The sequence below is a fragment of the Martes martes genome, assembly GCF_963455335.1.
Source record: "Martes martes genome assembly, chromosome: 4".
Taxonomy (NCBI): domain Eukaryota; kingdom Metazoa; phylum Chordata; class Mammalia; order Carnivora; family Mustelidae; genus Martes; species Martes martes.
Window position 1 is genome coordinate 16801676 of NC_137891.1, and position 15565 is coordinate 16817240.

The window sequence follows — 15565 nt, forward strand, 5'->3', positions numbered from 1 at the left end:
TCATCCATTGAGGAACACTTAGGTTTTTTCCCGTCATTAGTTTATTCGTCTTTTGGTAGACATTGAGTTGTTTCCAGTTTGGGGCTATCACATTTGAACATTTGTGTACAAATTTTCGTATTACATATCTTTCCTTTTCTCTGGAAAGCAGAACACTCAATCATATGGTAGGTGTATGTTGTGACTTTATTTTTGTTTTCTATTATTTTTAAGAAAAGTAAGTTCAAGATCTTGTGATTTGTTATATGAAAGTGTAGCTATTCAGTTGTTGATTTTAGAATCGTTTTATAAATGCCATTACTTAAAATCTTCCCATTTTATGTACACATCTTGAAGACAAAGTGATTCCAGTTACTCGGTCACTGAGGACTAGAAACATTGTTCAAACTAAAGAACACTTGCACGAAGAGAATGGTGACGTTGAAGTTCGCCGCAGTTGCAGGATTAGGAGTCGCTATAGTAGTGTGAACCAGTCTGTGCTGTTTGACAAACTTATAACGAAGTAAGTAAAAATTATTTAGATCAAGATGATTTAGCTGGAAAAACTTTTTGTTGGGGAGGGGTCACAAATTTAAATTTAAACAAGCTTGCATATTCAGCTGTGTAAAGCATAAAGGAGACTGATTATTAGAGGGCTTTGTAATAGTTCTATATGTGTATTTAAATTCTCGGACGGAAATTTTAGAATATTTTTACGCAGGTAAATCAGTGCCTCATATCGAGATATTTAAAATCCCAGCACTCAAAAAATACAATGGAAGACAAAGTTTTTAAAAACGTACTACTCTTTAACAGTTTTAGCTTATATTATATCAATTTTCTTAAAGCACTGCCGAAGCTGTCCTTCAGAAGATGGATGACATGAAGAAGATGCGTAGACAGCGAATGAGGGAACTTGAAGACTTGGGAGTGTTTAATGAAGCAGAAGAAGTAAATTATCCTTCCTCAGCCCCGAAACTAGTGTAACATAGTGTGTCAACTATACTGCAATAAAAAAGAATATGTATATATATCTCCTTCCATTTAGGGGATGATTTAATGACCTCTAGTTTAGCCTTTTTCCTATGGTACCTGTCCATTTTTTGGTTAAATTATTCATCATTTTCAACATTTTTAAACTGTCCAGCATTTGTTTGATCAGTCACTAGTTAATTGCTGTAGTTGTAAGAGTTTGTAGCTATAAATACCTTCATTTTAAGCAGGATAGGAAGATCCTACTGAGTTTTTTTAATATACTGAATGTTAATGGATTTTGTTTAAACATTTTTAGGGGAATCTTAATATGTACACAAGAGGAAAACAAAAAGGTATTCAAAGAACTGATGAGGAAACGACTGACAATCAAGAAGGCAGTGTGGGTTAGTCTTTTGTTCTACTTCTGGGTTTGAATTTCAGCACTTTTTATTTAGTAAGAGATAGCTTTTTTATTCAGAAGTTGTGACATTTCTGGTAGTTTGTGAGAGGTCAAAGGATTGGTCATAATTGAAAAGTGAGGGCAGGGGAGTGTTTTAAAAGATAATAGGAGGTCCTATTTGGGAAAGTACTTGAAATCAACAAATCTAAAGCAAACAAACCTGGTTTGAGTATATAATACATCTGCAGACAACACGTCTCTACCTGTTAAAAGGTGATTAAAATTAAGATTCACTTTTCTGTTTATAAGTTGCTACTGTAATTTATTAGAACTTCTCTTGAGTGAAAACCGGTTTTCTCAAATGCATTTTAAATATTTGGTGAGGGTATTTCACATTTTCATAAGTAGATTATTTGAGTTACGCTCGATGTAACTCAGTGACAGCCAGAAGGGCTGGATGGAATTTAAAACTTAAGTATGAACGGCAAAAGCTAGATAAGGGGATTCTCTAATTTGTCAACATGTTAAATTAACTTGGAAACCTAAGTATAGTCACTTATATTAATAAAATTAACAGCAATACTGTAAACTTTAGCTTAGTACTAATGACAGTAGCCTTTAAACTTCTTTCCCTACTTCCTTTTTTCCTTCCTCTGGTTATTTTTAATTCTGCATTTTACTTCATTTTTTAAAATCTTCATTTAATGCTGCAAAAGAATTATAGATCATTTTCATTTTTATGAACAATCTAGAAGTAAAAAAAATTTTAGGTCTAAATTTTTAGACCCTTGTCTAAAAATTTCAATTCCACTGTATTAAAAATCATTAACATTTTAGTGACTATCTTGAAAGTAAATGTTTCTTAACTGTAGAATCATCTGAAGAGGGTGAAGACCAAGAAGATGAAGATGATGGTGAAGATGAAGATGATGATGAAGATGATGAGGATGAGGATGAGGATGAGGATGATGATGAAGATGAAGATGAAGAGGATGGGGAAGAAGATAATCAGAAACGATATTATCTTCGACAGAGAAAAGCTACTGTGTACTACCAGGCTCCACTGGAAAGTAAGTGCTTATGTATATTTTTCCAGGAGAAGCTGTAGTTAGATTACACTTATTTTTACTGCCTTTTCTCTATCTTTCTTATTTTTCATGTTTTAATTGTACAGAATACTCATGGCTATTGTCTTTCATAAACTATGTTAAATGCACGAGAAGTCATTTCTTCAAGAAAGTTAGATGTTAGCCTTGACCAAAGCAAATAATTGGGCTATTTTGAAATTTCATGTCTGTCTTTAATTATTTTAGAGTTATTTATTTATTTAGATTTCACAGCTTTCTTAGTTTATTTTGCCACTTTGTGTAAATAGGACTGTTCTTCATTTACGTTAAAGTTCTGCCTCAGGGCTTAATGAGCGTATATATGCAGGGCTGATAACCAGCTGTTATGCATCAGTATAATCATAATGGTTGTTTATGGCCAGCATATGTTTTGGTTGGTTAGTGTCTTGTGCTATACATATTTTCAACAGCAACGCTGCAGATGTAAATGGTTTAAAACGTGAACAGTAAAACAGTCTATAGTAGATACATACTAGTATTTTCACGGAAGGCAGCACCTTTGTGAGTATTTAGATGAAGAACAAAATTATCTTCATACATGTTTCTATATCACAAACCTATAATTCTTCTTTTAGAACCTCGTCACCAGAGAAAGCCCAACATATTTTATAGTGGCCCAGCTTCTCCTGCAAGACCAAGATATAGACTGTCTTCTGCTGGACCAAGAAGTCCTTATTGTAAACGAATGAACAGGTTTGGTTCTGAAGTAGTGATTGATTTATGACAATATAATTATGGCTGTGTTAGGGTAGGATTCTAGAGTCTTAGGATTGGTTATATCCAAATAGAATTCTAGAATCATATATATTTGGGAGAGTTGGCTCTATGCCTGTAGTGCTCTTGCCCTTACTACCACTGACTGGTTTTTGCTTTTGCTTGCATTAATAGGAATTCTTAATAACTACCATGGTAAAGTAGTTTACTCCATTGTTCCACACTTTAATAATAGAGGCTACCTTTGCTTTAGTGTTTACTGTATTCCTGGCTTGTGTTAAGCATCTTACATAGACTGTTTCACTTAATCCTCACATTGTTCAAGTGTAGGTGTACTCTTGTCTTCACATGGTATCACAGACCTATTTTCTCACTATGACAAACATTCTAGATTACATAACTTTCTAGACTTTTCATGATACTATCCTTTTATAGATCTGGGTTTTTTTCCAAGTTTTACTTGCACTTCTTAAAAATTCGTTCTTATATAGTAGGAAGCATTGATTTTCTTTGACCATTCAAATTATTTGTAGGTTTTTTTCCCCTTCTACATCCTAACTTTGTTGATTGTCTGTCATTTTTAAGTCCAAAAGGGTAATTCTTTTTATTTTCTCATTCTCCCAAGTAATAAAAGGTTTTCTGATTCATTAGAATTTTTTGGATAATAGTAACATTATAGTAGTTCTTGAATGAAAGAGCTAGTTAGTGAAGATTAAAGAAGCTCCCCTCCCCAAAAAGGACATTGATGTGGAAATGGTACTTCTTTTTCCTAATACAAATTTGCTCAGAGGTAAGACTGAAATCCTACAAGACTTCAACTATTCAACAATTCTTGGAAGTCTGCTCATTGAACCAGACTATCTGATCACGGAAAGCAACACTTTTGTTGACAAATTTTGTTGACAAATTCTTCTCTTCTAGGAAAAATGTAAAATACGATTCGTGTCCCTGGGTCTTTTAATTTCATTTTCTGAGTGTCAAAAATCACAAGTATATATCTAGATTTCCTGTTTCGTCATCCCTTTACATAAATACCAGAGCCCAGAAGGATGGAGGGTAACCTGTCAGGGCTGCCTATGATCAATTGCACTTGAAAGGAGGCCACGCTGTCATTACTTTTTACAGGCCCCGTAGAATATTGTTAAAGACCTGTATTTTGGTGGTGAAATCTAATGATCTACAGAAAAGCAGCATAAGGTGTAGTGTTTCCTGGAATCCCCACCAATCATAAGGCCCAGGGCAGCTGTCTTAGTTGCCTGACTCAAAGGACAAACCTCTATTAGATCCAACAGAAGTGAAAGGCTGGCACTTACTTTGAGATTTAGTTTCTTTTCTCACTTTTAACGGATATATGTTTCTGGAAGTAACCCACTTAATTACTGACTGCCTCTATAGTCACCACCTACAGTGTTACTCTAGAGCAGGTAGGAATTTCTTTTTTGCCTGTTTGGTGCTCAAGTTCTCATATCTGGTTTGCAGAATCTACCCTTTATGGAAAGTATCTCATAGTTCTTTGGATAGAGGATTTTTTTTTCCACTACAATTATTAATAAATGTTTTGAGTTCTACCATGTGCTAAGCACTATGGATATAAAAATGGCTAAGTCAGGATTCCGGCCCTTGGGTCGCATTTACTAGTGGAAGATTCTGACATTTATTTTTTATTTATATATTTAATTTATTATTTGAGTGTAGTTGACACATGATGTTACATGAGTTTCAATTATGCAGCATAGTGATTCAGCAGCTATATGTTATGCAATGGTCACCACAAGTGTAGCTACCATCTGTCACTATAACAATGCTATTGACAATATTCCCTATGCTGTACCTTTAATTCCTGTAATTTAATCATTTCCATCATTGGAAGCCTGTATCTCCCACTCCTGGTCACCCATTTTGCCCATCCCCCCTCACAACCCCCTGTCTGGCAACCATCAGTTCTCTGTATAGGTCTGATTTACTTTATGTTTGTTTATACATTCTGACCCATTTAAATTAAAGTATGAACTAGGAGATTTAAATTGTACCCGAGTCACATTATTTGACTTAATGATTTTGATTTTGGTTCTGATAGCCTTGTAAAGATTTTTGCTTTTTGATAAGTTTTATTGAGATATAATTCACATACCATATAATTCACCCATTTAAAGTGTACAAGGACTTTCAGTATTTTCACAGTTGTGCAGCTATCACCACAATTTTAGAACATTTTTCTTGTCTCAGAAAGAAACCCTGTCCTCTTTAGTTCTCTCCAATTCCTGCATCCCCCACCCCCTCAGCCCTAAGCAACCAGTAATCTATTTTCTGTCTGTCTAGATTTGCCTATTCTGGGTATTTCGTTTATGTGCACTCTTCTGTGAGTGGCTTCTTTCACTTGGTACAACATTTTTAAGGTTTATCCACATTTAGCCTGTACCAGTACTTCATTCTTTTTATTACCAAATAAGATTCCATTGTATAAATATACCTCGTTTTGTTTATCCATTTATCAGTTGATGGACATTTGGGTTGTTTCTACTTTTTTGGCTACTGTGAATACTACCATGAACATTTGTGAACAACTTTTTGTGTGAACTTGTGTTTTCACTTCTCTTAAGTATGTACCTAGAAGTGGAATTGCTAAATCAAATGCTAACTCTATTTACTGTTTCAAGGAGTTGTCAGATGATTTTCCAGAATGGCTGCTTTATTTTACGTTCCCACAAATAATGTATGAGAGTTCCAGTTTCTTGACATCTTAACTAACCCTTACTATTATCTGACCTTTGAATATAGTCCTTTAAGCCTTTTTTTTCTTTTCTTTTCTTTTTTTTTTTTTGATAACACTAGCCAAGGCTGTGTAAACATCTCTTCCCTTTTAACAACCTTAATGGTGATTTTGCTCAGCCTTTTTACTTTTTCTTGAAGAGACCAGCTTCTGTTTGTAGTTCATGTCCTACTTCACCTACCTAGGCATGGAAACAAAGCACACATTCAGAGAATCGTCTGAACGTTGCTCTTAGTATGGCAAATGATCCAGAAACCTTGTACCCACAGGACAGGATCTTGCAGGGGTCTTTGGCATGCTTACAGCTGAGCTTCAGGACTGCCGCCTGTAAGCAGGATTTTCTTTCTTATGATTACAAACCTCTACTCTCTTAAGCTTTTATTCTTCAGCTTCAATCTGCAGTTTCTGGAACAAGCCTAGTCCTTTGAATGCAAAGGTTACATAAGAGTACAGTTGCTTCACCAGTATTCCAGAGTATTCCTTACCTGTTGTCAAGGTGCCAAAACTGGCAGCTCTAGATACTGGTTAGATTCACAGTGCTGATCCAGTGCTTATCTGTGCCAAAAGTTCAGATGTTTTTAAAAAGCAAATTGGGAAAAAAATAAGCGAATGTGGGCATGTGTGTTTAGAATCTTTTTAAAAGTGAAATGGCCTTTCTACAGTAAAATTACAAAGAACCTGGGCCCATGACTAGGACTGCCCAGGTTGCAAGCCCAGCTTTTCCATTTATTAGTGACCTTTAACAAGTTACTTACCCTCTCTTGTGTCAGTTTTCTGACCCATAGAATGAGGAGGACAGTATTATCTATCTCACAGTATTGAGAAAATTAGAGTTAATGCATGTAAAGCATTTAAGATACTATCAGGCTTATGTTGAGTGCTGTATGCTTTTGTTACCTTGGCTATATTTTAATGCTTAAAAATCCTACTTTGCAACTCAAATGGAAAATTCATGTCACTCCACAGGTTTTGTTGTTTGCTTATAACTCTTTTGGCTCATGAAATCAACAACTGGGAATCACCAGTGTATATAGAATGTGGATTTTTGGAATAGAAAGACAGTGGTTTGAATACTGATGCCATCATTATCTTATTCTTACATTTTGAGCAAATTGTTTAAGCTGTGAGCCAGCCACATTGGCCCCAACTCTAAATGAGCATGCCATATGTACTTGTCCAAAGTTTAAGATTAAATGAGATAATATGTCTACTAACTGGTACAAGGAGCACTTAATAATAGTTAGTCCTTTTTATTAATTGTGAAGTTGTTCTTAATTATGTGAATACATACTGAATTTACACACAGTTATGTGAATTATATGTTTACAAGTTAATCTTTTCATAATATTAATGGGAATATTAAACAAATTTGTCTTTCATATAAAATTGCAGACTTGTGCTTGATAGTTTTAGTTTCAGGCTCATCACAAAAACAGTCTTGGGCATGTTTGGGAGGTGACTGGAGGATCACTTTCTCATTTATATCTGTTTTTCCATAACCTCTATCCAAAGCCCTAAGGGCCATTTGTGTTTCAGAATTCAGGTTGGAGGGAAGGGTAGGGGAGTCACAAAGGTAATGTGCAACATTAACATCTCTAGGACTGTCTGGACCAGTAATGCCTAGTCAGATGTGTTCTATAGCAGAACGTATGAATAATCATAGTAAGTGGGACAAATAGTGACTGTGAGTTGCCTTTATGACATGTCAGATTCTGGTATGTGAATAGTGGAAAAAGTTGTTTTCCGAGTACAAGATTCTGGACCCTCCATTATGCAGATAATAGACTGTGAACGTTTTATATTTTTGGAAATACCTACTTACTGTGATGGTACTCTAACTCAGGAAAAGCGCTAGACCCTGACCAAATAGAATGATTATTAAAGGTTTTCCCAGCTAGATTCTTTGTCTTTCCTATGGGTCCTTTGCAACAATGCAAAGGTAGAAGTGATTTAAAATTTTTTTCAATATTTGTAGCGCTTGGCATCTTATTTAATCCTACCAACTAGCCTAAGAATTTGAATGTAATCAATTGATTATATTCTTATTCCTTTTTTGAAAGTGAGAAAATTAAGGCTTATAAGGGTTAAGTAGCTTATCCACATTTACACAGCTGTTAAGTGGCTATTGTGAATTTACAGTTGGTGATATGCTGTAGATAAAGGACATTGTATTTCTCACTGTTTCCTAGTATTTTTAACTTGATCCTTTCTGGTTTATATGAAAATTCTCGTGTTCTCCTTTTAAGGTTGACATTTCAAAATTCCCTTCCAAATGCGAAATTATATATAGTATAATAGTGAAAATACTTCCTGAAATTAGTCCCAAAGAGTCTAATACCCTCTTTTTTCCACCTTTCTCTTTGAGGATAACTGATTTATATCAAGACTTAAGAAGTCATTCTGCCTGAACCATTCCTATTAATGAACATTTGATTACCAGCTCTACCCCAGCCTCCTGCCTATCTTTTTTTTTTTTTCCTTCCTCTCAGTTATCCAGGACTTGTATTCTTCTCAAAAGATTCAACCAACAAAGCCTACTTAATTGGTTCAGCAAATGTATTAGTTTTGGGATAAACATTTTTGGATCATTAGGTATTTCTGATGTTTGCATCTTACTCCTCTGTTTTTCCTGCTCCCCTTCGTCATGATTTCAGTTTTCCTCTTTACTTTAGGCGAAGGCATGCAATCCACAGTAGTGACTCTACTTCATCTTCCTCTTCTGAAGATGAACAGCACTTCGAGAGGCGAAGAAAAAGGAGCCGTAATAGAGCTATCAACAGGTAAGTGTCATACTGATGCCTTTTAAAACTACAAGCTATTTTTTCTTAAGTGGTGAGAAGGCTGAATAATTTGGGAATACATGCAGCTTGACCAAATTTAAGAATTACGTAAGAGGTAAGTGTATAAACCAAAATGCCATCTTTTTTTGAAATATCTGTATTTGAAACTAGTAATAGATTAGAACATATGTTTTCTTACACAACCAGGGCATAACTCAAAATGGTGCTTGGTACGCACTGATTTGAGGAAATAAACTTTTTATTTTATTTTATTTTATTTTATTTTATTTTATTCGTAACTCTTTATATTGTAAGTGCATTTGTAAGTTCATAGCAAGGATTATTCTCATTTTACAGATGTGGCTGGGTGAGTGAAAAATGCAGTGCTTGTATCCTAATAAAATAATATTTTTATAGAGTAGAAAACAGTGTTTGATAAAACAGTTAGAACATAATAATTGAAGGGATATGCAGACCAACCATTCTTTGTATCCTAAGCTCTGTTCTTTTATAACATTAGATCTGCCCTAATGTGGTAGTCACTGGTTACATGTGGCTATTTCAGCACTTGAAATGTAGCTGATCTGAATTGAGAAATACTGTAAATTTTTGCAAAAAAATATACTCTTGGATTTCAAAGACTTAGTACAAGAAAGAATGTAAAATATCCCAATTTTGTAAATATTTATTTTGCACATTGAAATAGTATGTTTTAGATAAATAAAATATATTGTTAAAATTAGTTTTACTTTTTTGTTTAGTGTGTCTAAAACAAAATTTTAAATTACATTTTGACTTGTTTTTCATTTCCGTTGGCAGCAGTGAACTAAATCATCCACAACCTGTATTGTTTAGACTACTTGAATTTTTCTTTGGCTTCATTCCTAGAAATGTGCATCGAATCCTGTGGGTTTTATAGCATGCAGTTACACTTCTGTTAAGGATTGTTTAAGAGATACCTTTTTAAGGGGTGCCTGGGAGGCTCAGTCTATTAAGCACTGCCTTTGGCTCAGGTCATGATCTCAGGGTCCTGGGATTGAGCCCCCGCATCAGGCTTTCTGCTGAGCAGAGAGCCTGCTCCTCCCTCTCCCTCTGCCTGCTCTTCTGCCTATTTGTGCTCTCTATCTGTCAAATAAATAAAATCTTTTTAAAAAAACACCTTTTATGAAGCCACGGTTGAAAGCATGTCTATCTCAGATTTCATGATGTGAATTCCTTGTGGAGTCTGGGGCTAGCAGGGACTAGCAGGAGCTGGCACTCGAGGTGGGGCTGGAGTGCTTTCACGCATGTTCAGCCACAGCATCTTTCTTTGCTTAGGTGCTCCGACCTAAGTGTCTCAGCCTCTAGCAAGAGCAGTTTGCATTCTCCATCTGTAAAACAAGCAGGTTCTTCTAGGTGTGCTCTGCGTAATCTACCATAACTGTTTTTGAAAGTAGTTAGGAAAGCAGTGATTCATTCTTGCTTGAGAGGATTGATGTGGATCCAAATGCTTGGTGGACCATGAGACTGTTTCGCTGAGAGGTATTGTAGCAGAATTGTTGCAGGACTAGAGGCCCACTGCTTTGGTTTGAGTCCTGGATCTGCCACTTTGTGTGTCTTTGAGCATTTTAGTTAACCTTTCTATGCCTCAGTTTTCTTTTAAAATAGGGGAAATAATAATGCCTACTCCATAAGACCGTTGTGAGGACTTAATGAATTATTGCATGTAAAGCCGCCTAAAACAGCCTGGAAAATAGTAAATACTTTGTATATGTTAAGCAAGTCAATATGAAGTACATTGATACAAACACGAATTACTTTATGCTGCTGTGGCGTCTTGAACACTGGTATTTCATTTGACTGTATATCTTTAATGATAAAAGTTTAGGGACAAATATTTCTTTTTTTTTTTTTAAAGATTTTATTTATTTATTTGATAGACAGAGATCACAAATAGGCAGAGAAGCTGGCAGAGAGAGGGGAAGGGAAGCAGGCTCTCTGCCAAGCAGAGAGCCCGATGCGGGGCTCAATCCCAGGACCCTGGGATCATGACCTGAGCCGAAGGCAGAGACTCTAACCCACTGAGCCACCCAGACACCCCCAGGGACAAATATTTCTAACATTGAAGTTCTCACCCTATATAAAGAAAATGAGGAAGTTGAAATACATAGTTTCACAATGGCTGTTATTGAAATTTAACCTTTTTTAAAAGATTTTGAGGAAAATGTCCATATTTTAACATGGAATTCGAGGGAGAAAAGTGAACTAATGGGGTGGGATTTTTTTAATCTTTTCTAAATAGGTGCCTCCCGCTGAATTTTCGGAAAGATGAATTAAAAGGAATTTATAAAGATAGAATGAAGATTGGAGCAAGTCTTGCAGATGTTGATCCAATGCAACTGGATTCTTCAGTGAGTTATACTACCTTGAATTGTATGCTTGAACACACATACTGTTTGCTTCAGTTTAGTTTTAAAGTTAAATAAACCAATTTTCTATAAATCGGAAACTTTACAGACTTTTTTTTCTTTTTTTCAAATCTTCGGGCTACAACTAAAGTGCTGTTACTCATTTGACTGTGTATGGGTTGAGTACAGTTTAGGGATGGAATGGCATTTTAACTGTAACTCCAAATCTGAGAATGTCCATGTTTCCCTTCCATTGTCAGGTACGATTTGATAGCATCGGGGGCCTGTCTAATCATATTGCAGCTCTGAAAGAGATGGTGGTGTTTCCATTACTTTATCCAGAAGTCTTTGAAAAATTCAAAATTCAACCTCCAAGGTTATTTTATTTTATTTTATTATTATTTTTTTTCTCCAAGGTAATTTTAATTGTACATTTTATTTTAGCCAAATTCTGGGGTATGCTACTATTGTCCAGAAAGATAACACTTGTCTGTTGAATTTTTTTAGGCCTACAGTAATCTATTATGCTTTCCTGGGTACTTTGAATAATTTTACTTTCTTGAAGTTTAACTTGAAAAATGGTTTCAAAATTGATTCTCTATTAAAAGAAAAATAGTTTCCAAGGCGCTTTTCATACATTTTAGTGAAATTCTTCCCATACGTATTCTTTACTTTTTTCTTTCACTTTTATAATTTAGTTTTAGATTTATACCAAAGTAATACATGTACATAATTTTAAAAGTCGCATTGCACTATAAGTCTTACAAAGGAAAAAATGATAGTAGTTCCTTCTCTACTCTTCCTCCTCCCACTTTCCAGAGCCAGTACTTTCATTCCTGTTTATCTGTTTAAATACATATTTAAATAATATGCTTATACTGTAATTTTTGGTCTGTTTTAGAATCTATTGACTTGTAACATGAGCAGGCTCTTTTGGTTTCCCTTATCTCCATACATATACATTTTTTCCCGTCCTCACATGCACCTGGCAGCTTCTTTATGCACATGTAAAATTGTTGAGTCAATTTTAAGTATGTTCTTTATGATTATGTAAATATTTCTTACAGCTGAGCCATATATAGTATATTATGACTACATTTTCTCTCTTTTCCAACTCTGCTCTTTCCCATCAGCTTTCATATTGTTTGCCTATGGGTGGGGGTTTTTTTTGTTGTTGTTCTTTAGGGTTTTTGTAATTAGTTGTATATGTACTTTTCAGTTCATGCTAGTGATAAAACTCTTCAGTACAGTTAAACATAACAAATAATTTATTGACTCCTCATTTTTCTAGACACGTCTTGGAGCTTTGTTCTCTTGCTTCCATCCAGACTGGTTATTCTTAGTTTTGAAGCACAACTAAGCTTTGAGACTTCTCATCACAATCAGTGGGATTTCCTTTATCTTTCAGGATTCCCTGCTTCCTGGAATCAACTAAGACCTTTTTTTTTTCTTTTTTTAAAGATTTTTTTTTCTTAATTTTTAAGTAACCTTCACCCCTAACATGGGGCTTGAACTTACAGCCTCAAGATGAAGAGTCTCACTCTCCACTGACAGCCAGCCAGGTGCCCCTAAAACCGTTTTTTACAGCTATGTTTTGATGGGGTACATTCCAGCAATATCCTGAAAAAAAGAATGGAAGAGAGGTTATTTTTATTTTCTTTTTGAGAATGGTCTTGGAACCACAGTCTGTTGATGTGTCTTTTTTCCCCTCCTGCTTTCATTGTGCTGTGCCTCTACAGTACGGAAAAGTGTCCTTTGTTTTCTGGGAAAGTTTTTTTGTATCACTTCTTCAGTAATTTTTCCACGCCATTTTTTCTTTTCTCTCAATTCATGTCAATTGAATGTTGGACTTTCTAGATTAATCTACTTTTTTTCTTGTTTCCATCTCTTTTGATCTTTATACCTTAAGTGTCTAGTGGGGATTTCCTTTTAAGTGTCTAGTGATCCTTGGCTCTTTGTTAATATTTAAGGGTGAAGCCTTTTTTTTTTTTTTTTAAGCTTTATTTATTTGAGACCAAAAGTGCGTATGCAGGCATGTTTAGGGACAGAGGGAGAGGATCTCCAGCAGACTGCTGAGCACCCCCATGGAGCTTAATCTTACAATCCTGAGACGATGACATGAGCCGAAATCAAGAGTCTCTCAACTGACTGAGCCACTCAGGCACCCCCAGAATGGAGCATATTTTTAAAAGCTCACTTGTAGAGCTTGTTAATTTCTAGGCCTCACCTTAGGGTGATGATTGGGTGGTGATTCTTTTACCAGAAGTCCTCAAAGTCAGTATCTAGGCATGTTTTTCCCCACCAGAGACAAATCTTCCAATTTTATGTTTGAAGCTTATGAGCCTGGCTGCCAGCATTTTAGCAGTAGGCCTGAGAAAGGGTTAGTAGTCTGCATTGTTCAGCATGGAGTTCTTAACTTAATTTCTGTAGCATCTCATCTTTTCTCGTATGGGCAAGTAAACTAGCCAAGCAATTTGCCTGCACAGAGTAGTAAAAGAAAGGGGTGGTCTCACCGTTTTTTAATAATTATGTCTTATTCCATCCTCCTCAAACTTCAACCCAACCCTTCTCTCCTGCCTGGAGATATGTTACCTCTAAATTTCAAGAGGTGTTTTGCAAATTAATATTTTTTTGGTTTTTTTGTTTGTTTTCTTTTAGATTTTTATTTATTTATTTATTTGACAGACAAAGATCACAAGTAGGCAGAGAGGCAGACAGAGAGAGAGGAGGAAGCAGGCTCCCTGCTGAGCAGAGAGCCCGATGCGGGGCTCAATCCCAGGACCCTAGGATCATGACCTGAGCCAAAGGTAGAGGCTTTAACCCACTGAGCCACTCAGGTGCCCTGTTTGTTTGTTTTTTTAGGAGAGGGGGAGGGCTGTGGAGGTTGCAGTGCAGAGGGAGAGGAAGAGAATCTTAAGCAGTCTTCTTGCCTAGCATGGAGCCCGACACCATCATTCTCACAACCCTGAGATCATGACCTGAGCCAAAATCAAGAGTCAGATAGATGCTTAACTGACTGAGACACCCAGGCAACCCACAACTTAGCTTTCTTATTGGGAGCTACTTTATTTTAGTTTTCATATCACCACACTTAATCTTTTTCCTTTTTCTTCTAGTTTTTATACATTATTAACCCTTTTTTTTTTTACATTATTAACCCATTTTTAAACCCTAGCCCCTAATTCTTTTTTCCTTATGAAACTTTTCTTCCTGACTCATCCTGTATGGAAACATTGATTGAAGTAAACTTTTTTAAATTAGTAAACTTTTTTCCCCTTTCCCATTATAAAAGCTATGTACCATACACAGTTAAACATAGGTGAATTAAACCTTTTTTAAATTATAAAGATATTAATATTAAATAACAGCACTTGCTGCTTATAAGAAGTATTGGAAGTACCTAGTTAATTTAGTAAATTGGGTCTGGGGAGGGGAGACCCATTATGACCCAGGCTTTCCCTCAATTTTCCCTCTCTGCCCCTACTGTGTTTTGCCGCTGAGGTGTCAGAGCTGTCCGGAGGAGCATGAGTGGGCATTTCAAGGACCCAAGACTGTCTAAAGCCAAAGGAAAATGGGGGAAAATTTACCATCCCCAATGCCACAAAGAGCGATTTATGGCTTTGTTCTCTTCTTAAGCTCCCAGTCTGACTTCATACTACATTTTGTGTGGGCTTTTATTCCTGAATCTTGGCTAACCTCCTTAGGCTAACCCTATTGGCCTTAAAAATATAGGGCAGTTGCATTGCCTATCTATCTCCTCATTACTGTAGTGACTGGTTATTTACCTTTATTTGGAATAAATGTAATGAGTACCTCTGTCCACTTAAGTCCATTCATACAGTCACAGGTAATTATGCTAAAAACAACAGCAGAAGAGATACCAAGAAGAGTCCTTCCCAACATTTAACAGAGCTATTCCTATTAGTGAAGTAAACCAGATGTTCTTCCTTGCAGCCAAAGAACTTTATGCCAAAAACTGAATAGTATGTAGACTAATACCAAGCATTTATTATAAGTTTTTGATGTAATTTGACCACATTTTGTTTCTGTTTGTATGTTTATTTTAAAGATTCTGTTTAGTCATTGGAGAGAGAGAGAGAGCACAAGCAGGTGGAGTGACAGGCAGAGGGAGAAGCAGGCTCCCTGGGAGCAGAGTCTGATGTGGGGCTCAGTCCCACAGTGCTGGGATCATGACCTGAGCCGAAGGCAGATGCCCAACTGACTGAGCCACCCAGGCACCCCTTGTCTTTGTTTTGTAGAAATTTATTTATTTGAGGGAGAGAGAGTGAGAGTGGGAGGGAGGGAGAGTCTTAAGCAGACTCCCCCCGGGCATGGAGCCTGGTACTCAGGCTCAGTCTTACAACCTCAGGTACTGGGCTCAGTCTTACAACCCTGAGACCAAAACATGAGCCAAAACACTCAACCAACTGTGC

General features: G+C 36.1%; 1 protein-coding gene and 1 pseudogene across 2 annotated transcripts in view; both read left to right on the plus strand.

The window, feature by feature from the left end:
- ATAD2 (ATPase family AAA domain containing 2) overlaps positions 1 to 15565 on the plus strand; it is a 65010-nt gene that overhangs the window by 18561 nt on the left and 30884 nt on the right. The window contains exons 4-11 of the mRNA XM_080800858.1: positions 337 to 502; positions 828 to 930; positions 1271 to 1358; positions 2227 to 2424; positions 3057 to 3174; positions 8638 to 8745; positions 11027 to 11135; positions 11393 to 11508. Coding sequence (XP_080656984.1) covers positions 337 to 502; positions 828 to 930; positions 1271 to 1358; positions 2227 to 2424; positions 3057 to 3174; positions 8638 to 8745; positions 11027 to 11135; positions 11393 to 11508 — 1006 coding nt within the window. The remainder of the gene's footprint in view (positions 1 to 336; positions 503 to 827; positions 931 to 1270; positions 1359 to 2226; positions 2425 to 3056; positions 3175 to 8637; positions 8746 to 11026; positions 11136 to 11392; positions 11509 to 15565) is intronic.
- LOC308342405 (phosphatidylinositol N-acetylglucosaminyltransferase subunit P-like) lies at positions 14704 to 15112 on the plus strand (annotated as a pseudogene). Its single transcript has one exon. The product of its transcript is annotated as a phosphatidylinositol N-acetylglucosaminyltransferase subunit P-like (transcript).